The sequence below is a fragment of the Neodiprion virginianus genome, chromosome 3 (assembly GCF_021901495.1).
Source record: "Neodiprion virginianus isolate iyNeoVirg1 chromosome 3, iyNeoVirg1.1, whole genome shotgun sequence".
Taxonomy (NCBI): domain Eukaryota; kingdom Metazoa; phylum Arthropoda; class Insecta; order Hymenoptera; family Diprionidae; genus Neodiprion; species Neodiprion virginianus.
This window is the reverse complement of record NC_060879.1, coordinates 12,385,340-12,410,487: the sequence shown is the minus strand read 5'-3', so window position 1 is coordinate 12,410,487 and position 25,148 is coordinate 12,385,340. Positions and strand designations below refer to the sequence as shown.

The window sequence follows — 25,148 nt, the reverse complement described above, 5'->3', positions numbered from 1 at the left end:
GTAGAGATAAGAGGACAGCACAGAGACCATGAGATTAATGTAAGAACTGTGGGAGAGTTAGCGAGTAGGAAAAATAGAGAGAAGGACGTAACACCGTTATAAAATTGAATACATTAAATCAAAAGCAAACGCAAATTGCGACGCGTTATCGCGGTTACCTATAAAAGACGACACAGAAATTCCGGAAGAGAGCTTTTCGCCGGTTTATTTCCTAGAAAATAGCATAGACCTAATGGATGGGAAGACGCTTGCGTACGAAAGCAAGTTAGACAAAACAATTAACAATATAATTAAATTTACAATAAACGGTTGGCCAAATGTCAAAGATTTAAGCGAAGATGAAAAACTATATTTTAATAAACGGGCAGAATTAATCACGGATAAAGAATGCTTGTTTTGGGGATTGCGAGCGATTATCCCAGAGTCAATGCGCACGCGAGAACTAAAAGAACTACACGCATCTCACATGGGAATTGTGAAAATCAAAATGCTCGCGCGATCATACGTGTGGTGGCCAGGAATTGATAAGAATATTGAAGATTTTGTAAATAACTGCACAACGTGTTTGATTGAACAAAAAAAACCGCAACAAACACCGTTGACTACATGGCCCTGGCCTGACCGCGTATGGCATCGTTTGCATTTAGATTTCTTAGGACCTTTTTATGGTGACATGTATCTAGTTATAATCGATGCGTATTCAAAGTGGCCAGAAGTAATAAACTTCAAAAATAATACCACAGCTATTAAACTAATAAATGTACTAAAAAGCATATTCGCTAAATACGGGTTACCACTACATATGGTAACAGACGGGGGACCGCAATTCCGAGCAGATATATTGTAACGATTTAGGCGTTACGTTAATAAAATATGGATCCGCGAGTTTACTTATGATTGAATCAAAAGAAATCAAGAGCGTGAATGAAATATCGTGAAAAATGCTTTTAATGCAATATACGTGTTTCTTGTTTAAAGTCTGAAACAAGACTGTTTTTACAATAATATCGGTTGGCGCAGCAACCTTATTCTTTTTAAAGACATAAGAGGTTTATAAACGTCTTTTATCTATGCTGACTACTAGATCATTAAAGAGGGGGCAAAACGGGTGATTTCACTCTTTGTAACACTACTCCCCCCCGAGGAAAAGAGTCGTCCCGACTCGGAAAAGATAAAACAATTATAAAAGTATTCTAGTAGTCAGTGCTCAAAGGTGAGTTGGAGCTGTGGCTCTAAAAATTTAAGAACTCCCTTTTTTACTATCTGGCATTTGCCCACAGTCTCAAGGTAAACCACAGAAAACCTTGAGCAGATAGTTGAGCGTTAAATAATCTCAAAAATTTATGTGCCATGTTTTATAAAGGTTAGTGTTATTAAGTGTTATGTGGCTTCATGAATTCAAAGTTATCCGCAACGGCCCAGATTGATGTCGGGAAGAAATTCAATCTTCTTCATGAAGGATCCCTCCGAAACAGGTTCAGATGAAAACATCGAACCGGGAACCGACAATTCCAGGACCAAATAAGATGAAAACAGACTTCTCTTCATATGAAATAAGGAAATCGTGGGGTGACTTCTTTAGAAATAGTTCACCCTAGAGTTTTGGAAGGACAAATGTGAGTGATGGTATAACAATTCAAATTCACTAAGTGAATTTGGGAGAATACTTGAATAAAATAAATTGAATATGTATTCTAAAGAAAAGAAACGATCTTATCTGAATTATTTCAGCGTCCTTCTTCAAAATAAAACCACCAGTCATCCTCAGGAATCGGGGAAGATTGGAAGGAAAAGGCTGTGTCAAATAACCTGAAAAAGTTCTCACAAAAACTGACACTTAAGGTTAGTAAAATGTGAAAATCAAGCAATCGCTCATCGACCTCGAAAAATAATCGTGGCTCTTTTCACATTAATAAACCAAAGTCTATCCGACACAAAACTCGATTCCAGAGAAGAAGTTTCTAGAAAGAAACAATCGAAGAAAACAAATTTCAAATTGTTTAGCAACGCAGAAATAACAAATCATTATAAGAAAAGTAGTCGTTAAAAACAGTTCTTTTTCAAAAAAAAAATGGATACAAAAGAGCATACTTCCATGAATGCGGCTATGTTGGTAAAAGTATTCCTTTTCGAAAATCTAGAAGAACTTAGCGAAATAGAAAGTTCAAATTATTTTAACTCTCTATGGAGAGAGATGTCCTGCGGCCAACTAAACGCAGTTTCTGAAAAAGGAAGAAGCGGCTTCCTATGCCAAAGCTGCTTTGAGTCACAGTGAGTTCATCATATCGAGTAACACAAATAAATTATAAGAAAATAATTTTTGTTTCAATCATTTCTTTTTAGCTCTAAACCCGAATTTCTTCTACAAGAAGTCTCCCTTCATCTGACCTTTCTTAAAGAAAAAGCGCTATGTCGCTCATGCAAACAAAGTCTTTGACATAGTAAAAAAAACGGAAGGATGCGAGGGATGTGATAATGTAAAGGAAGAAATGAAGAAAATTTTAAATATTACTCGCCATTTCCCGTTAATGTAGTTTAATTTCAAAAATTAAGTTTTAGTTATTATAGTTTTTTTTTTTTTTTTTTTTTTTTTTTGTTAAGAATAAAATTCTTTCAATATTAAATTCAAAGGTTTAACTTTGTCCGTGTGTCATTGCAAGACAGAAATTAGAATAAACTTGGTCGGCTGTGGATTCTGCATTGATAACCAAAACAGGAGCCAACAAAGAAGAAAAGGTTTGTTTTACTAGCCAATCTTCATGAACCTCATGAATAGTTCTGAGTAGCTCTAAAGAAATACTCGATTCTTCCTCACGAGAACGGGAATTAACTCGAGCAAAAGAAGTTTCTGGGGAAACTCGCAAATAAACAATCAAATCTACTCTGAGCTCAGACGAGCGAATGAGAAGATCAAAATTTTTTGTCAATAAATGAGATTCGAAGTCGCGAAAATTACCTAACCTTCGACGAGCTTCTACAAAACAATTGCTACTGAATATCGATCTTTCCATCACCTTTACAGGCAATGAAGTCGTCTGCAAATGTCTATCTAACATAACCATTTGAGCGAAATGCTGAAAATAATAGCAATAACGATCTGGATCTTGATACATCAAATCTAAAAGATTAATTCCAGCTACATTTCGATATTCTTCAAGAGGTTCTAAAAGTGTACAGACCTGGCGATCTGCTAAAAACTTCTTGGTGAAAGTTGTTTTTCCGCATCCGATATTTCCTTCAATAATAATCGTAAGCGGTCGAGTTTTACTCAAATGAATTCCGAAAGGTAAATTCTTCTCCCAATCGATAACCGACTATAAAGAAGGCCAAATCGATCACAGTCGTCAAGGGTGTTCGTTTGAAGATCTAACCTCGAAGGATGTCCCTGGTCTTGGAGAGACTGTTCCAGGTTGATCCTCTTCAAAAGGAGCAAGACGATCCAAGTGAACCACTTTCTGACGCGAATGAGGAGATCTTCGGATTCTATAAACAACATCATTTATCCGGTTAACCACTAAGTAAGGGCCTTCCCAATTTCTTTGTAGCTTTGGACATCGTCCTTTCTGTCTTCGAGGTTGAAAGAGCCAAACAGAATCTCCAGGATTAAATTTTAAATCTCTGGCTCGAATATCATAACGAGTTTTCAATTTATCTGAAGCCATAGAAATTCTATTCCTAGCAAAGTGATGAATTTCTTCTAAACGTTGTTGTAATGAAAAGGCATAATCTGTTTGATGCTGTCTTTGCACAGGAACAGGGCCTTTCTCTAAATCTGACGGAAGTCGAAGATTTCTTCCAGTAAGCATGAGGGCTGGCGTCTGTTTCGTCGTCTCGTGAATCGCAGATCTGTAAGATAAGAGGAAGAAAGGGATCCAGGAGTCCCAGTCTCTCTGATTCTGCTCTACGAAGGATGACAAATATTTTAGCAAAGTCCGATTCAGACGCTCTATCATGCCGTCAGATTGTGGATGCAAAGGAGTTGTACGAGTTTTTCTAACCCCTAAAATCTGAGTAACCTCTTTCATTAAGGTTGACTCAAAATTTCGGCCTTGATCAGTATGAAGTTCTAGAGGAACTCCGTGTCTACAAATAAATTCTTTAACGAATGCCTGTGCTACAGTAGAGGCTTCTTGATCTTGATCATAAAATAATCAGCAATAACCAAAGCATATTTATTTCCAGAATGGGTTATCGGGAGAGGTCCAAGAATATCCATTGCTATCCTTTCAAATGGAGCTCCCACGTTGTAAATTTGAAGAGAGCTTTGTCCCTTCGCTCGAGGTCCTTTCTTTGCCGTGCAGATTCGACATTTTCGACACCAATCTTCAACGTCCATCCGGCAACGGGGCCAAAAATAGAAGTTGCGAATTCTGCCCAGAGTTTTATTTGACGCAAAGTGTCCTCTGCAGGAGAATCATGATAAAGAGCAAGAATCTCTGGAACTCGTGACCTGGGAACCAAAAGTTGCCACCTGATTTCTTTCAAGTCTGCAGATTCCCATTTTCGGTATAAAATTCCATCAATTAAAAGAATAGAGTCCCATTGAGCCCAATAAATTTTCAAATCTGGCTCGGCTAAAGATATATCCTGCCAGTCTGGGCGAGTTTCTGCTTCTTTCCAAGACTTCACTTGATTCAAAGTATCGTCCTCTTGTTGCGATTTTCTCCATTCCTCCTGGTCATTTTCGAAAGAAATCTTCCGTATTATAAGAGAGGGGTCACGATTTTTCTCTAATCGTGCACACTGTTTACACTCTGGCATTTCCTCGCAGGGTCTTCGAGAGAGAGCATCGGCGTTTCCATGATGAATTCCTGCTCGATGACGAATATCAAAATCGTACTGACCGAGCCTTTCTAACCATCTAGCTACCTGACCTTCGGGAGATTTAAACGAAAGTAGCCACCTGAGAGAAGCATGATCTGTACGTATCAAAAATTTCCTACCGTACAGATAATGGTGAAAATGTACTACGGTCTTAACGACAGCTAAAAGCTCTCTACGAGTGACACAATAATTCCTCTCGGTTTTACTCAAAACTCTGCTGAAATAGCTTATCACTCTCTCTTGACCTCCCTGAATTTGTGACAGAACCCCGCCTATTCCTGAAAGAGATGCATCCGTATCTAAAATAAAAGGAATTTCGACCTCTGGATAGGCTAAAATCGGCGAAGAAATAAGATTTTCTTTCAATTTCTTGAAAGCCTCTTCGCATTCCGGGGTCCAGTCAAAAAGAATCTTAATTCCGGTCAAATGATGGAGAGGTTTAGCTATACTAGCGAAACCTTTTACAAATCTTCTGTAATACGTACAAAGGCCTAAAAAGCTTTGAATTTGTTCTTTATTCTTAGGTGTCGGCCAAGAAGAAACCTTCTCTATTTTAGATGGGTCGGTCTTCACACCTTGTGCTGAAACGATATGTCCAAGGAAGCCTACTTCTTTCTGGAACAGATGGCATTTTTTCGGGCTCATTTTCAGACCTGCTTGCTTCAGCCTAGCGAAAACTTGTCTGAGATTTTGAACTTCTTCTTCAAAGTTCTTACCAAAAACGATTATATCGTCTAAATAAACGAGGCATATTTTGCCAGTGAGCCCATGGAGAACAGCCTCCATCATTCGTTCAAAGGTAGCCGGGGCATTACTCAAACCAAACGGCATAACCTTGAACTGCCATAATCCTCCTAAACCCGTAACAAAAGCTGTTTTTTCTTTATCTAGAGGATCCATTTCGACCTGCCAGTATCCGCTCTGAAAATCTATGGTGCTGAACCAAGTTGTACCAGCTATCAGGTCGAGTGTCTCGTCGATTCTGGGTAGAGGGTAAGAATCTTTCTTCGTTATATCGTTCAGCTTCCTGTAATCGATACAAAATCGTTTGGATCCGTCCTTTTTATTAACAAGGACGATTGGTGAGGTCCAAGGACTAGACGATGGTTCAATAACATCGTTCTTTAGCATGTCTTCCACAAGCTTCTTAACCTCTTCTCGGGCGTTGAGAGCGAGTCTTCGAGGAGCTTGTTTAATTGGTGAACTTTCTCCGACGTCGATCTTGTGCTTGACAGAAGTACATCGGCCCTTATCACCACTATCTTTGGCGAAAGAATCTATAAACTCTAGCAAAAGAGATTTAAACGATTCTGCCTGAGCTGAATTTAACGAAATCGAAGATTTCTCAACAAGGCTCTGTAAATGCGAAGGAAAACGTTGTTGCAAATCATCCTCCGAAAGTTCTATTTCTCGAATTCTAGGAGGAGTCCAATAAATTCCATTCCTATTTGTACAAAGAGTTATTTCGCGATTGTTTGAAGCTAGTGAATTTCTCTTAGTCGAGATAACACAGTTATGAGCTGTAAGAAAGTTTATTCCCAAAATACCTTCATCCTCTATATCTGCTATAAAAATCTTATGTGGAGAGTCGATACACCCAAAAAGGTTAATTTGGACAGTAGCCTGTCTCAAAACCGGGGTCGTCTCTCCAGTGGCTGTTCGCAGAGAAAAAGAGGGAACAATCTGGTCATCGGATTTAAAGAGATCCGATCGAACTACGGTTACTTCCGCGCCCGTGTCTATTACCCATAGACAATCGACGCCATTTACAGTACCGCGCGCGTAAAGACCAGACTGTCGTAGACTTCTAATTAAAAATTTCTCTCTAAGAGGGCTTTCACTACTAACAATCTGCGATGATTTTCGCCCTGACAAATCATCTAGAATTAGTTTTTTGAGTGAGTTCCTGTTGAAGAACTTGATTGAGGATTTGCTTCCCCTATTTCTATATTTTTCTTACGCCAATTATAAGAATTTGGATTCGAGCCTTGCATCGGTTTTCCACTAATTTTTTTAATTAGAAAACAATGATTGGCGTCGTGGCCTGTTTTTTTACAAAATATACAAGTCAAGCTAGTTTGATTTGTCACGACCACGTTTTTATTTATACGCTCGTTTCGATGGTTTTGAAAAGAACCTCGATTTCTTGATTTAAAATTGTTACCGTTATTTCTATTTTTATAATTTTGAGGTTTTGGCTCCTCCGAGTATTCAAAACTCTGTCTTCCTGAGGTGTTTTCGGACACCTCAATCCGACGAAGCTTGTTCAGCCCAAAATATTGCTTTCTCATTGCCTCCACCTCGAGGGCTTTGGCCGTTGCCTCCCGCAAAGAAGTGAGGCCCGATGTTCCAACGGCCATTTTAATTTCCGGATCATTGATTGCATTTAAGAAAGCTTGCGTTGCTAATAAATTTCGAGACGGTTCGTGGTCTGGCAAAGCTATACGAGAAAGTCGTTCAATGTCCTGACTAAGAGACGCGAGGTCTTCGTCTCGTCCTTGTCTTCTTGTCTGTAATTGTGCCGTGTACAGTTTCGTTAAGGGGTTATACGCAGTTGCGAGGCTCAAAAATAAGGTTTTTTTACGATTTTTTTGTGGACACAGCTTTTATTTACTAAGTACAAGTAATAGTAATTCTGAAAGAGCACACTTTGAAGAATATAATTTTGTATTACTCGTGTCAAAATATTGATGTGCACCGCCTCTGCAGATGATGTCCTGAACGACATCCAAAAAAAGGCGCTCGGCGGTGAGCACGATTTTGTCGGTTTGGATTATCTGAAATAAAAAAAAAAGGTGAATTCCTTTAAAGGATAGATAAATGCAGGTATTGAACGAAGGAATAAACAAAATTTTCATTTTTAACAAAATGGCGGCTATTTGAAAAAAATTTTTAGTTTTCGATGAAAATTTTCGCTTTAAATTGTCCAAAAAAAATAGTAAAAAATTTTGTACATCTTATTCCTTCGTTCAATACCTGAAGAATATATCTAAAAAGATTGTGTCAAAATTTCAGCCCGATTAGTTGAGCCATCTCTGAGAAATCTTGCTCACCGACTCTGAAATGACAGTTTTGAGATAAACGCGTTTAAAGTTTCAGAAGTAGTTTACACATAGGTAAATTTTTTTTTTTTAAACTTACATGGTATCATCGATTCCAGGGCCATAAGAGGGACCTTGTGCAGGATCCCTAGCTTCGAGGCATTTTTTTAATGTTTAAATAAAATTCACTAGTAAGTTTAAACTGAACGCACGACTTTACCACTTAGCAGTACAATTTAGACTGACGAAACACTTTTTTTAGGTTATAATATAACTGCACGTGACCTTCAAGTCTTTAGTATATCTGACTATTATACTCGTATTCTACAAGAAAACAATAGAATAAAGGGTCTCAGGTAGCGCGCCTCATGCATGCAGCTGCTCGTCCAGTTCTTACTGACCCTACTTTCTAACGCTCTGACGTGGCCTTACAAATTCAGGTAAATCTCCGAAAATATTTATCGGATTGACTTCAAATTTTCAGAGAATATACTCAAATATATGTACATTCCGAAAATGCAAAAAAAAAAAAAAACGATTTTTTGAAAATTCTAACTGCGTATAACCCCTTAAGTGGTCATTTCCATACCTCAACTTTAATGCAGAACTAAGTTTTTCATAATCAGAGATTTCTTCCTCAGACAACGCCGTTAAAACATTCAAAGCCGGCGTTCGAAGACAGGAGGCAAGACTGTGGGCCCTCATGGCGGAGTCCCACTGATTATGTTTAGCAATTGTATTAAACTGGCGTTCATAATCTGCCCATGGAATTTTTCCGTCAAAAATTGGCGGTTTTAAAGGATAAAGAGGTTTCTCATTAATCTGAGAAGCAACCTCAGGAAATCTCGAATTATTTAATTGATTAAAATGAGAACATTGAGGCCGAACTTGAGTCAAAGACTCGGAAAAACCAGCCTCATTATTTACTCTCATTCTACTAATTGGAGATTCATCTACTCTCCTAATAAAAGGCACAGACCTTGATTCAGGAACATCCTGGAATCGACCTGGATGTTGAATCTGTCGAACAGTGGGAACGGGAACAGGAGAAGGAACAGGAGAGGGAAGCGGCGTAACAACTCTGGAACCTCGTGGGGTGACAGCCGGTTCTCCTGAGCCATTCATCTGATGAACAGCCTGAAGAGCTGCCACAGTCGTCCGGAACAGTTCGTGTAGACTAGTTTCGGATCGTTCTTGTGCCTCTCTATCAAGCCTGCGCTGTTCCAGCTGTTGTTCATGTTCTTTTCTTCGCTGTTCTTGTTGATCAAGAAGCAGCTGAAGAAGTTGCTGTTGTTGGCGCTCAGCAGCCTCTTGCTGTTGAGACATGATCTTCAGCAGATCAATTTGAGAGATTGTCGAAGGAATTGGAGGAGGGTCCACTGAAGGTGATGGAATTGTTTCAGGGACCCGCGGATTCTCCATAACGAAAGGTTCTTCTCCGCTTCTTTCTCTTCGTCGTGAGCGCGTCAAACGACTGCTACTCATAATTAAAGTTCGTGCACTGAATTGACTCAATTAATAAGAACTCAAGATCCCACTTCTGACACCAATTGTAACGATTTAGGCGTTACGTTAATAAAATATGGATCCGCGAGTTTACTTATTATCAAATCAAAGGCGTGAACAAAAATATCGTGATAAATGCTTTTAATGCAATATACGTGTTTCTTGTTTAAAGTCTGAAACAAGACTGTTTTTACAATAATATCGGTTGGCGCAGCAACCTTATTCTTTTTAAAGACATAAGAGGTTTATAAACGTCTTTTATCTATGCTGACTACTAGATCATTAAAGAGGGGGCAAAACGGGTGATTTCACCCTTTATAACAATATTCCTAGATTTTCTACGGGGCAATGGAGTTAACCATAGTTTTGCACCGCCGTATCACCCAGCGACGAACGGCGCGGCAGAAAATTTCGTTGGCACTTTTAAAAATAAAGTCACGAAAATCATCAAGGGGGGAGAGACGCCAGAATCGGCTGTAAACTTATTCTTATTCGATTATAGAAACATAGCACATTGTACTACAGGGAAAAGCCCTGCACAACTCATGTATAACAGAGACTTGCGCACTCGTTTTGACCTTCTGAGAACCAATGTAGCAGCGCACGTAGAGAAAAAACAGCGAGCGCAAATAATGGCGAAACCGGGTACAAGACAAAATGATGTGATTGTGGGAGACACCGTATTGTTTGATAACCATCGCGTTCGAGTTGAGAAAAGAGTAACTGGAGAAGTAATAAAAAAAGTATCTCCGTCTACATATGTTATTAGAGACTCTGATCATGCGTTAGCTAAGAGACACCTCGACCAAATTGTTAAACAAAAGAAAAGTAATGTACCAATGCGTCGGTCTCCACGTCTAAACAAATCTTAAAAAAAGCGGAAAGTGTAGTGTATCGTAGTACGTATGAGAGCGGCACGCGGAGCGAAGAAGCTGTCATGTATAATACACACACAGCTAAGTTGGTATGATGAGTGATGGAGTATGTGTGTGCGTATGTGTGTGTCGGAGCACGCCGTGCTCCGATATAGAAGAGACTCACTCTGGTGCTAGTCGCGCTACCGCACGCCACGGCTTAGGCAAACATCTCGAGTATCCTTTGTACATACTACGCATTTGTAATACTTCTATTAATATAATAAACCATTATCTCTTTATCATTTAACCTAAGTGTTTCACTCATTAATCGTATTAGTTGAATACATCACACATATAAAATTTGAAAAATCGCCTAAGGACTTCCGAATCTCCAACCTCACTCAATCCATCATCCTCGTGTCTGCATCCGACGGAGAGACGATGGTCCGGTAGAGGTCGAAGAGGTTGTTGGAATCCATGCCCTCGTCCATATCCTTGAACAAATGGTCCTGAGTGAGTGTAACGGAGTCAATACTCTTTCCGGAGGTAGAATCTCGACTGGAGGCGTTTAAAACGGGAGTGGAAGTACCCTCCCTTTCTTGGTTGACAGTATCCACATCGCCGGTGTTTCGAGAATTACTAGAAATTGTTGGGTAAGGAAGGTGTGGTTGCGCCACTGAGTTACTCTGACGAGAGGTACCCAATGATGGGAACTCATTGTCGTTAAGGGGAGGAACCTGAGAAGAGTGTTGCTTGTAAGTTTTATTTGCTGCAGAATTTTTTTTAGGAATTTCTCACGAATGAGATTCTTCTCCTTCAAATATTCTGGGCAGTTCCTGTCCGAAGCTCGCTGTTGGCCCCGACAATTGGAACACCAAAAGTTCTGTGAGGATCTGGGAGTCTCGCAAGATCTTTCACTGTGCTGGCCACCGCAATTAATGCACCGTATCTTCCCGTGGCACTGAGGTTGAACATGCCCAAATCGAAGGCATTTCCTGCATATCTTCACAGAAGGGAAATAGGGAACAACGTCCCTAGGTTTTTCAAGATTCTGAGGGGCACGTGGTTAGGGAAAATTCATCGCGTATCAAGGTATTCTTTCGGGGTATGACTTTTCCGGATAAAGTGGCTATTTTTCTCAAACTTCTACACTTGAGTCTCCCAAAATAGAAAAATTCTCAATAATCTGTTCCTCTGAGAGGACGAGGTTCACCCCCCTTATTAAGCCGATGTTGAAAACACACCCATCAGGAATGTAAGCACCTAACGCCAGATTACACATATCTATGCCTTCTTCTACCATATAGTTGGCATCTTTGATGTTGTCAAAATCAATATTATATTTGTTGATACCAGAGGCCTTGATATTAGTGATGCCCTTCAAAAGATTGTTGTTTTTCAACATTTTCGCAAAGCTCATTGCAAGAATCTCACCCGCATTCCCTCCTTTTTTATCATAAACTTGCACAAGGAATGGGGCGCAATCACGCTGTCTAAACCTGTTGCTACGAATCCTGGTTGACGGTATCCAGGGTGTAATTTGATCCGTACCCCTTATTTTATTCGGAGGAGAGCCAGAGACGGCAGGGGTCTCATCCGAGGGATCCCTAGGCTTTTTCGAATTGATGGTTAACTTATCGCTGGATATTACAAATACAGAGAAAAACAATTAACAAATGTGCTAACCTTAACCAAACCCGAGAAGGGAGAGAGGTAAAGGGAAGCCAACCACTCGCCCTTGACGCTTCCTTATCTGGCGGTTCGAGCCGTTGCTTGTTGCGCTCTGATGTGCTGGTTCATCGTTCCGGCTGGGATGATGTAATGGCGGCTAGCCTGATCGTTGAAAGATGAGCACTGGACCGGTAGTGGAAATTAACAGCAGCAACGTAGAAGTAGATGAGGATGAAAGAACTTGCCCGGTTCAATTTCGTTTGAGTGAGAGACTGAGAATTGAAGAGTCACCAAAAACTGTACTGATTTCGCAGGAAAAAGCTCGGTGAAAGAAGACTGTAGTTAACACGACTTGACTGTATCAGCCATCTTAGAGCACTCCATCGCCAGAGTTCAAGTGATGTCCTCTTCTGGCAGAGTCTTCCTTAGACTTTGGGAGACTCTTGCAAATTTCCTGATTGGTTCCTCACAATTTCAGAAAAATGAAACCAATCAGGAAAAAGGACAGATATTTTGCGTTCTCTGATTTGTTCTTATATTTCGGTTTTCTGGGACCAGGGTAGTGGGGCAGTTACACCCGCTACCACTCTCCCCCACGGGTGCAGGTAGGAATTCCACTCTTGTCTCTTCGTTTGTAGCTACATTCTATTTTTGGAAAAACTCACTTTAAACAGATACCATTTGATAAGTGGTTCTATTATCCTGCATATGTGCACCAAATGTCTAATCTTCCGAAAAACTCTCCGGCGTTTGCGGCCATTTATTTAGTAATTTGCAAATATTTGAGGGAACCCTCCGGCGCGTACATGCAAGGTAGCTTACTTACATTATCTTACAATATTCTTGTTGGAATATTATGTATTAAGAAGTGCCCGCTAGAAAGCAAAAAGTCTGTTGTCTGTTGTCTGTCGACTGCCTTTCCTTTTCCATGTTTTTGTTTATTTTTCTTTTTCTTTTGTAGGCTCTTGAGAGGCAGTACTCTCAATGCCGTGTAACGGACATCATCATAACCAAAACCTCTCCTCTAACCACCATACAAATTATTTCATTTAATCAATAAAAATACTGTTATTTGTGTTTATCCAATCAAAAACAATAGAAGTGCACCTTTATTATCCTGAATAATAAAAAATCCCAACAATTCTGAAGAAAAGAAAAGAATAAACTGTAGAAAAAGAATTGAACGAAATTATTTCATTTAAAGAGAAAAAATAGAATGAAGGTGTAATACAATTTGGAATATGCTCAGAGATTAGGGGTAGAGGCTGTTCGGTCCTACCTAGCCCAATGTATTTAAGCAATAGTAATAAAATTTTGTATATCGCTGAATTGACTCATGAAGTTTTCCACACCATGAGGGGAGACAATCTCAAGCCAGGTTTTACTCTACGGATTCTTTCACATGCCATAAAGAATGCACATCGACTGTTCCAACAATAAACCATGCCTGGAAAGGTAGCCAAAGAGATAAGGCCTGGACATATCCGACGAATTCAGGACCTCGGACTTTCCCTGGTTATGGCGGCCATACGGGCGCTAGACGCCTTGGCAGGGGCTGTTGGCTGAAGGTCCCATGCTGAGGGCCTCGCGAATGTGATGTAGACGTCTCTGGGTTTTTTCCAACCCTGCTGGACTACTCATAGAGGTACTTGGCACTGCCTCCCACCCTCCTGGGTTTAGTCAGTATATTTAATGTTGCTTAACCATAAGACCAGTCGCCGTCGAACCGTCGCCGTCAAATCGTCGAGTCATCGAGTTTCGCATTCTGGGGTGCACGTCCACCCCCGGTATTAAAGATGCGATTCCTTGAGTATACGTTGCTCTCGTACAATACTTGTAGTTAAGTCACTTTGCTAGGTTATAAGTTCAAACATTACAATTGTAGCTTGATACATGCCCATATCAGTAGATCTACCTGTGTCTAGCAACTAGGAATGCAGAAACTCATATGTGTATCGCCTATATGTCATCGGGATTTAAAAAATTACTTTGTGTTTAATCCTGATTTCGTTCACATGCATTGAGAAAGTATAAGCGCAGCAGGAGAACCTGATCTTGCTAACGCACCATTCCAACAGAGGCCATTGGGAAGTGATATCTACAAGTCCTACAATTAGGGTAAAACAACTTAGGCAGATGCGCGCAATCGAAACGCTTGATTTTACAGATTGTGTTATTCAGCGTAAATGATCTAACTCGAATTTCATTCGATGTCCGTAGCTCTGGTGCTTCACAAATAAAATTTTCCTTCAGACGTGTTGTAAAAATAGTTCATGTCACACGTGTAGATGGGCGATATCTGAATCACGCGATTAGTGCCCTCGCCGTCGTTCACACTGAAAACTTCACACTTGTCGCAAATCGCCCAGTTTTTGCACTTGTAATACAATATACTATTTCTCCTTACTTCAGGATTATTTGAAATTTAGTAAACCATAATGAAGCAGAATATTACCATATTTTGACAACTCAACTCTTTCAAAATCATTCTGTAATTGCAAAGTGATATTTTTGTCTTAATATTATGTTACTATTATGATTTTGCTTCACCAAAGTGTCGACGATGGAAAATCTAAGCTTATACATTAGATGAGAAAGAAATCTGACCCTGATTTCACTATATTTAATGTTGTATGTGAAGTTGTCATACCCAATAAGTGTCATAGCGAATTATGGCACAGGCGCAAAAAGCGCGCACTTCAGGCCTTGTCGCATGGCGGGTGGGGGGCCTCGGCCATCAAATCAACAAAAGTTATTTTCTTTAAGTTTTCTTGTTTTATCATTGTTAAGGCTTCACGGTCCAATACTCCATAAATATGAGAATATGATAGTAATGCTAATAAAGGCTGATTAGACCATGTTTCGGCAAATGCCTCAGGTATGTCGCGATACATATATCTGCAATGTATTTCTCACATGTTCAGAAATTTGAAGTCTCGTTGTCACTTATGCTGCTATATCAGTCTCACTCTTTGTAATCTCTGCTGCTATCATCTCTATCTTCACTTTTCTTCTGTTCTCTGCTTCGCGATATTCTCGCATTAGCTGTAACCAGTAGTACTGCCCTAAGCGCGGAATAAAGTGAACCAGATTAAAGTGAATATCTCTCTTTATTTCGATCTCCACGCATCATCAAACCCTTTTTCCTTTCGCGAACTTTCTAGGATTAAAACAATAGAACTCTCGCTATCTCTAAACAGACCATGTTTAACTTGGTGGTCGTTATTTTCACCTTTCACAGTAAACATGTATGATGTCATTTGCGAGGTACTCATATTCGAAATATGCAAACGGAGCGCTTTTTACAACAAGGTTTTGAGTGCAATCGACTGACGACACAATCAACGAATACGTGCGAAAGTTAACGACGAAATATAAGATATTGATATTGCATATTTTAAAGATGAGGTTTTTAATTTCGTTGAATTTTGCTAGGACTAGAACATCTCGAATCTTTTTGAAATGTATGAAATCTTAGTTAACGGGCTGCAATCTATATTCCCTCACGTGAACTTTGAAAATCTTCTTAGTGATGCCCATTTGTAATGGTAGTGGTGAACACATATTTTCTGTATTGAAACCAGTAAAGACATACTTATGAAATTCATTGTATCAGTTGCATCTAAGCGATTTATCACTAATGTTTATTGAAAATAAGGTTGTGCAATCATTGGAATATGAGAGTAATAATAGTAAATTTTATCAAATTAATGCTAAGAAGACGCCACTTTAATCTTGTATTTATATATTATTCATGGATAAATGTCTAAAAGAGAAGAGAAAAGAAGTCTAAGTATTTTCCTTGTTGTTCAGAACGAAGTCTGTTTGATTTATCATTTATGTTCGTAGTCGTTACTTATTATACGATTAATGTGGTGGTAGCCTGTGACTTCACTATTTTTCAATGTGATATTCAATGCCTAAGCGTTTTATTTTATTATATATTATATAGTTATATTTTAATAATGATTCTAAATTGGTTATTCAGTTTATTTCGACCAGTTTACCCAAACTTTTCCATCAATCTTATGTCAGGGGGGCGTCTAAATTTCAATGCGCTCCGGGGCCTCCAACTGCTTCATCGGCCGCTGCATATTGATTTGAAGATACAATTATGGATTATATGATTTCTTACACCCTCAAAAGTACCCGACTGTGGCCGAGAGGGTGGTTACAGTAAACTTTAGCTAGGGTAACCGAATGTCTACAGCTAACACGAAACACATTCTATTTTTTGCAACACATTTGAAAGACGGTTTGATCTGCGATATGTTGAAGATGGAGAGGAGAAAAGACCACAGCTAAATCATGGGACTATCGTTTACAATACTGAATAAGTCAAATTAGTATGATAATATCCAAAATTTGATTTATTATCTGGTGTCAGTTTTTTCATCTACATTGTAATTACTTATAGGTAAACCATAAGCATGTATATCGACTATAGATTAGAAACTGTTTTGATACTGCCATGAGGATTGCTCAAATGCATAAGAATGTTTTTTTTTTTTTGCAGGAATCGGTTACGCGGTTGCCTTAATAGCGTTTTACGTTGACTTTTATTATAATGTAATAATCGCATGGGCGCTTCGTTACTTCTTTGCATCGTTTGCTGCCATGTTGCCTTGGACGACCTGTGACAACCCGTGGAACACACCGAGATGTCGCAGACTCGACATCAATGCTTCGTATGTTGGTGATTATGCGATGGCGGATAACCAATTCACTAGCAACGACTCGGGCGTTACTTTCGAGGGAATCCAAAACACAACACTGATAAATCACTATAGTAATGATACCCGATACACCAGTGCCGCACAAGAATATTTCAAGTAAGGACATAAAAAATCTGCAATAATTAATATGCTTGTGTTCAACAAATTATATATCATCACCTGCTACTTCTGAAATTTTGAACTGTTCGTTGATACTTATGTAACTGAAATTATTATGGCTAGACGCATTTAGTTGGTTGATCTAAGATCATAACGTAGAAATGATATTACGTATCAAAGGTGGAAAGAAGGCGACTACAAGAGTGAAATCACATTCCATCCGTAATGCACACGTGTTCTTTTATTTTTTTAGGTCATTTGAAAATTTGCCGTTTGAGCATGTGAAGCGGATTATTATTTTTCATTTATTATTGATTATTTTGATTATGTGGCAAACCGGACGCAAATTGTATTTTCACCCGCATACTAGTGCGCATGAAACTAGCAATTTTGCACTTGCTTCATATGCGCGAAAAATAATTTACACGTAAGCGGTCTATAAAAGAGTTCTACGGTAAACAAGTCACGAGTCGATTACATTTTTGAATATCTATTTATGATGAATTTATAGTAACATATAAAATTCTTTGTCTTTTTGTTTGGTTGCTATCGATAAACTTGAAAACTAGTTGATCCACTTACATGGAACTTGCACGAAATTGCTTCATAGATCTGCCCGAGTAATATAGACTATATAAGTTATACGAGTTGGGTTCAATTCGTCATCTCGCTTAGCTGAAGATGTTGAACGAGTGAATGAGGATGTGGCTCGTGTCTGTGACTGGGCCGACGAAAATTTTTTACGGCTCAACCCTGTGAAAACTCAAGCTATGCTTCTTGGCTCCGCCCGAACTCTCAATATGATCCGATATAACCAGGTCCCTCAGATTGTGGTGCGGGGAACTATCGTCCCGTACGTAAATGGTATGAAAATTCTCGGTCTCTACGTTACTCCGACACTAAATTGGCGGGAGCAGGTCACCAACATGTGCAATAGAATCCTCAAAACGCTCTACCAACTTAGGGCCAATAGGCAGGCTCGTACATCTGCTCTCCGACAGATCCTGGTCTCAGCTCTCATCTTCCCCATTTTTGTCTATTGCTCAATCGCACTCCTCGATATTACAGGCGTCGAGGATACTCGATTGCAGCGTTCCCTAAATGCTTGCGTTTGCTTTGTTTTTAATGTAAGGAAATCTGAACACATCACGCCTTATTACCAGAGACTCAAGTGGCTGAGAGATTCACAGCGCCGTAACTATTTTCTCGGGCTTTTTGTTTATCGGGCTGTCAATCTCCGCGTTCCGCTGTTCTTCGCGTTTCAACTTACCCTGTGGTCTGCAGTTCGGGAGCGTACGATCCCCTCGCGAGCATCGAAATATGAGTTACATATTCCCTCGTATAGAACTGCTTGCTACGAAAAATTTACAATTGTATCGGCCGCTCGCTCGTGGAACTCTCTGCCACAGGCATTACGTGAAGCGTCTTCTTTGGCGATTTTCAAAAAAGGACTCTTCGATCACGTAGCCCTTACATAATATATTGCTGTAAACTAGTGCTTCTCTTATTTCTCTTATTTCTTATTTCTTTTTTTTCATTACCTATTTCTTATTACTTATATCACTTATTTACTTATTACTTATTATTTATTACTTTTCACTTTTTATCTTTACTCGCTTCTTTTCTTACTTTTTATACGCTCACCTGCTCTAATTCGCACGCACCTTGAACATTGTCTCCGTAACGCGTGCTATAACCACTGTACTCCCCATACCTTACCACTCTCTTGGATATTATTTAGAATATTTAGAATTAAAATTAGAATTAAATTAGTATTCAATCTACTTGTTCTCTTTTTACAACATGTATTGCTTTCTTTTTTATACTTAAGGGTTACCGCCCTTGTATAATAACACTATGTTCTATTCTATTCTATACTTGGCCCGAAAAATCTGTAATCACCTGACGTGCAGCATCTACTTCAATAAGATTATCTAATTCAGCGTGCACCAGACAATTCACAGTTTCTTTGAGGGCATCGTCGAAACGTACTTTGACCCTGAGAGTTCCATGTTTGATAAGCGACCAGTGCGATGGACAGTTGGCCGAGAGATCGGGGGTTAGATCAAAACCCAACAGACAATTTCCATCAGCAAACTGCTGTCGATTGATACTGTTTCCTTCGTTCAGAAAATGAATCCCCGTACCGGAGAAGAGGGTGTGATAAGCATCCACGTAGAGATCCTCTATGCCAAAATTCATCTGTAGCGGCTTCGATGGGACTTGCACCCTGTCGACGTACAGTGATAGGAAATTCAAAAAGTAGTTTTGAAAATTAAACGGATTGCGCTGTCTGTTTCCGTTGAAGGCTTTATTGCCGATAAAACAGATTATCACTCGTTTCGATACTTGTCCGAGTATGACGTTGTCCAGTGTTTTTTCCTATACTCCTGCATGTATGGTGAAGGATTTCACCTCGACTCTGGTCGCGGGATATTTTGCCGTACCTTTGGCTAGTGTCCGTGCATGCATCAGCAAGATTCCAGGACTCATCTTCATTCGGCGAACGAGCAGCGAAGTTTCCAGGATGTGCAGCTAGTGGCGATTTTCGGCTTCCATGATGTAAAAGCTGTTTCTCGATCTCACAAGCCGAAGACGCAGTTCCACACTGTTGAGTAAAAATTTGTTTCGATTAAATACGTCACAGTGCAAATGTCCGATCAGACCAATGGTACGTGCATTGCTCATGACCCGTTTGCGATCGATGAAACCTCGATCAGCACTGGCGGCGTCGGCTTCGTATACATCCGATACTTCTTCCTCGCTGTCGTATTATAAAGCGGATGAAAGATGGGATTTTTGGCGTGCGGTGCGTAATTCAGTAGGGTCTATACATATACTCGATAGGCGTAAGAGTTGTTGGCTGGTGAGACTAGTTTTTGATTGAAGAATATATCGACGTGATTGAACATTGAGTGAAGCAGATTGTTTATCAGGTGGAATGCAGAGCAGCTGCGTTCGCTTCGCCTGCCGGTAGGGCTAGATCAGTGAGCTGTAACTTCATACGTACACTAAGTATAGTGTGTGCCAAGTCGATGTACTTATCGCCGTTTCCAGATACAACAAATTCAATCGGGTAATCATCGGTTAGAGACGATACGAGCTTGTAGTGTACCCATTGACCAGACTCAATAGACGACTGCGTTGGTGGTAGAGAAAACAAATCCAGTTCCGACTTCATACACTCACCCGAGCGCGCGTGCAGGAAGGCCATTGTTGATATTCAAGTTCAAGACGAGCGGCACGTGGGATTACCGTGATCCGAACATGTCTGTAAGATCCCGTTTTTTACAGCACTTCAGTTTTCTTGGTGGTTCCGGTACGTTTGGGTATCATGGCCGATGTTTTCTTTTTCGACCTTCTCCGTCTGATTTTTCTCGTAGTACCAGCTGCTTGGCGTGCGCCGACAAGTCTGTTCACGCGGGCAATATTTGACTCGCGCGCTAACTCGCCGGTTCGCCTTTTATATTGTGTTAGGTAGAGGTATAATACGATCATAGGCAAAGTAGGCAAGAAGAACTTGGTGTTCAGAAATGATAGGCAAGTAGTGCTGTGAATAGAAAACTAGGTGCGAATTGATAGACAATGATGGTAGACAACAGATTTGTCACATGATATTTTGCATCGAAAGGTGAACGCTTAAGATTACACGTTTGTAGAGAATCGGCTAGTATTTTACGAGGTGAAAGAGAGGAAAACCAATTATTATTGAGGTTACCAATGAGAAAAATATTATCATCGGCGCCTCCGCAACCGAGTAGCACTTCGTCAACCGTTTCACACCAAAAGCCTGATTTTGGAGGGTTGTAAACAAGTGTGCAGAGAAATTTATATGAGCCAAATTGAAGTTGAACGAAGAGATACTCCGGTCTGGTATCTTTTGCAGTAGATTGCGGCGAAAGAACAACCACTTTGGTCTTAATTGAGACGTGAACATACATTGCAACACGTCCACCGCCCCTGGTCGTCCGATCATTGCAATATCAATTATAGTGCGGAATCTTATAGCAAGAAAAATATTTCTTTGGCTTTAGAAAAGATTCACTAATTTTTGTAACATACACGTCATATTCGACTATGAAATCTTGAAACATAACAAATTGTGCAGGAAGAGACTGGGCATTACAGTAACTAATCCATAGGTATCTTGATAGTTTACCGTTATTCGCAATAATTAATAAAAGAGATCGAGCGATCAATTTGTTTACGCAGCACAAGGCATTTGCTTCTATCGTATGCGGAATGACAGACATTAGTTGCCTTGGCCAACAAGCAGTTAATACAGCGCAACTTATGTTTACTCCCGCAACTACTTGTCGCATGTGTATCAGCGCAACAACCACAACACACATTGTTTTGACATTCACTACAAGTATGACCGAATATTAAACAGTTAAATAGCGCTACATTAAAGAGACGTGATCATTGACACGATAAAATCGCCGATCTCATTGTTTAAGTCAATAAGAATTTTAATCGAACTGACGATTTCAACAATGTTTGAAATCTTACAACTCGTATATTTCGGCTCTCCATGCCTCGATCGGATTGATATAGGGCTTGATTGAAAGATCAGAAAATATGTAAATTTATGAAACTTGTCGAATGTCGAATTTCATCGTAAGAGGACATATATGTGATAATATTCTCGCCAGGAAGATTAGATCGCTTCTCATCAAAGTAAAATATGGTGCAGTCGATGGCGCACTTTTATGTCTTTCATGAATTTGGCGCGATCGGCGACTGCAGTAGATACACACGGGGGGTTCTGGATACAAATACCTTCTTTACCAACCAAGCCGCCTATCCGCTGACCAAGCCGCCTATCCGTGCACCCCAGAGGCGAACCTTTGAAAGTTACCCCCATTCTCGTAAGAGAAAACGTGCTCTGCCGACCGCTCGTCGGTGAGAAAATCTCCCAAATGACCATGATCGTTGGAAAAAAATCCTCCAAATGACGATGATCGTTGGTAAGAAATGCCTGAAATTGCCGTGGTATTACCCCTTGTGGGATAAATTGTGCTCTTTGTCGGTAAAGAAAATCATGCTCATCGAGCGGGATCGATAACTGCATTACCGATCGCAATCCGTGAATCCTCAGGCGTTCGAGCGGACCCCGTGCATCCTCGAACGTTCGACCGAGAATCCTGGCATGTGTCAGGTTTTGAGAGCTTCCAGAAGATTCTCCAGCGATCAAAAGGTTTCGAGGGCGGAGTTACGAGGTTGGGAGGCTCATGCAACGGCCTTGAACGAATCCAGCCTGACAAACAATTCGCCCGACGTGTTTTGACTCAACGTTAAGCGGCATGCGGTCAAAGGATTTCGGTGCGACGTTGAATTCTGAAAAACCCGCTCTGGCCTTGAACGGATTTCAGGTCGACAAAAAACTCCCGAAATCGTCCGACGAAAACAATATTCGGAATCGTCCGACGAGTTTCGACTTGACGGTGAGCGGCCTGCCGACAACGGATTGCGGTGCGACGTTGAGTTCGTGGGCCGTGTGAAGAAGCTGTCTCGACCTTGAAAGATTCTCGTCCGACGAGTTTCGACTTGACGGTGCGCGGTCTGCGGACAACGGATTGCAGTGCGACGTTGAGTTCGTGAACCGTGAGAAAGAGCTTCTTAGACCCTGAACGATTCTCGGAAACCAAGGCTGACAAACAACGCGTTCGTCGAGTTTTGACTTGACGGCGAGCGGTCTGCGGACAACTGATTGAGGTGCGACGTCGAATTCGGGAAGGTGCTGAAATAAACTCTTAATTATCAGGACAGAGGTTCGAAATTAACGGTTGATATTGACGATGAAAAATATTTTATTGAAAAAAACACAATTTAAGATCAAAGTTTTACATAAAATTCATAATGCTGATACATGAGTGTAATTACATGTTTCTTACTCAACGGTATTGTACTCATGCTCTAGGCAATAGGAATGAATAATTGATCGAGTAGATACCAATTGTCTTTTTTGTTTGAGTAAAAAATTTCGCAGTAACAATACGATTTGGGCTGCGCAGTTTGGACGTGATATAGCATGATGCGTACAGTTTGAATTCGTATCTGACGTTTTATTCAATTTCTGCAACGACGGACAACCCACATCCATCACGCAATTACATGCATTCGATGGTGAAGCCAAGCTTCTCGAAAGGTAAATCACCACCTTCCCAGGATAGTCCATGCTAATTCCGTGACAGCCACACATTTTCGCTTTTGAATGGAGCGAGTAAATAATTCCAATCTTACGGAGGTTCGAAGAGAAAAATTGACGGGTTGGTATCTTCGTCGAGTGACACAACTGCCAACTCTTTTGGTGCAAAACCGAGACCCGGTCTTCTGAATCCTTGTACGTCCACTATGAACTCCATCGTGAAAAATACTAAATCGATTGTCACAACCTTCAAGGTTTTTATACCAATTTCCTTACCCCATCACTCAGCGGGTTATATTCAATTATACGATCATGTGAAATTAAGCAGTAGGCAGATGTACCAGTAAAAAAGTTATTTTTAGCCTCAAATTCGATACGAATATCAACCGGTCCAGAATTCAAAGCCTCGTTTTGTTTCGAACAGTCGATGAAGATCAAAGGTTCGTACTGTAGAAATTCGCTCTTCGTCAACAGAGGCTCGGGCTCTTTGCCGTAATAGGTGGCTTGAAAGTTTGCGTACATCTCTTACAGTAATGCAAAGCGATTGTGACTCATGTCCAAGTTCAGGTTACCGTACGGATAATACTCGGAATTCAAGAAGAGCTTGACGTCAGTAATGTTACAGTGATCAAGATGACTGGCATTTTTGCCGGCTTTGTTTTTTCGATTCGTTTGAAAACCGAGCATGACAAATCGCGGTTTTTCCAAATGGGTGGACGCTTTCACCGTCCAAACGTGTTTCGTGGTTGCCGGTAGCAAAGGATATTCGTACAACTCCCAACTGCGGAAGCTCATGAAGACAGGTGTATCTTTCTCAATGAAATTCAAGAGTGCGATTTTTCGTTGATCCGAGAGCTTCACTTCCGGTACTAACCATTTCACCTCATCGATCACAATTCTAAAGTCTTCGTCTTGATTTGGAACAATGGCATTGAAATCATTTCTTGATCTTGTAAGAATCAGCTCGTGTTTCGCGTTAACGATGATCTTGCGATAGTCTTCAGCGAAGTCCAATATCATGCTCAAGAGAATAACTACGTCAAAGCTGCTATCGTCATCAGTTAAATTTTTCGTTTCCTGAACATCGAGCCATCCAGCATTTTCCACAAGTCAACTTTGACCAGGGTTGAGCGAAGAAAAACCTTTAGGCTGGTCAGGCCAACGCTTTTACATTTATCAATCTCTACAGCGTTTAGTTCGTACCGTACATCTTCGAACAAATGGCAGATGGCGTTATTGACTAAAGTTGTGATCGCCGCTGCAGTGCCGTCCGATTTCAGCAATTTTCCAGAGATATGCAGCGAACTCGTGCTCGGTAATACGCATAAATCCTGATGCTGAACGGTGATTCGAATCTCATCGCTGTTGTTAAAAGTTGCCGATGCGCACGGTCTGTGTGCATGTATTTCTTGGTGTGCGATTGTTTCGTCGAAGAGGACAGGCGTTTGAATGCTCAAGATTTCCTCCTTCATCGTACGTAGCAGGCAACGAAACAGCAGAATCGCAGTTCTATGTTTCGGGAATTCCTTCTCCAATTTGTGTCAGCTTGAGACACAGAGCTATCAGGAACTCCACGTTTCGACGTGTTAATGGTTCGGAAATTCATGGATGACTGACTTGATCGGGACTTGCTGACTTACTAATATAACTCTTTTTGGGTAATCCGCTATACGCAATACCCATCTGTTATTGTGATTTGATGTGCAGTCTCACAGTTATAACTTCACCACGAAAATTATCCAGGTCTCCGTCTTGATCGACTAACCGAAGCTGTATGTGATCTATGGTCTTGACGGTGATCGGAAGGTAAATAACGTGCGACGGCACTTCCACGATCTTATACCTCGGCGGAATGATAGGGAAAAATTCGTGAATAGTATGCACTTTGCTCTCGTTGACGTAGGCAGGTTCGCTGTAATGCTGCATTCGACTTGCAACGCGTTGAACTTGAGAATAGCGACAAGCATATCCGATTGGTGAGTTTAGTTATCTACCAATACACGCGGTGTAAAACCGAGAAGCTGACCAATTAAATCGTCAGGTTTAAAATTTGTGATACGGTTATATTTGATTTCGCTGCATGAAGTATTATTATTGGGAATATACTTTCCAACATCCTGAATTTCGTGGCTGCCTGTAGACATAGTGAATGCTTCATTGGCTAGGTAAATTTTATTGCGACCGACGTCGACGTTGGGAATGGAATTAAAGGTTAACAGTTTAATGAGGCCGATAGCATAACTTTTGTTCAAAGCAAGTTCGA

General features: G+C 40.4%; 1 protein-coding gene across 1 annotated transcript in view; it reads left to right on the top strand.

Annotated features, from left to right (window-relative positions):
• LOC124301145 (sodium-dependent dopamine transporter) overlaps positions 1-25,148 on the top strand; it is a 571,198-nt gene that overhangs the window by 246,681 nt on the left and 299,369 nt on the right. Inside the window, exon 5 of the mRNA XM_046755874.1 lies at positions 16,416-16,731. Coding sequence (XP_046611830.1) covers positions 16,416-16,731 — 316 coding nt within the window. The remainder of the gene's footprint in view (positions 1-16,415; positions 16,732-25,148) is intronic.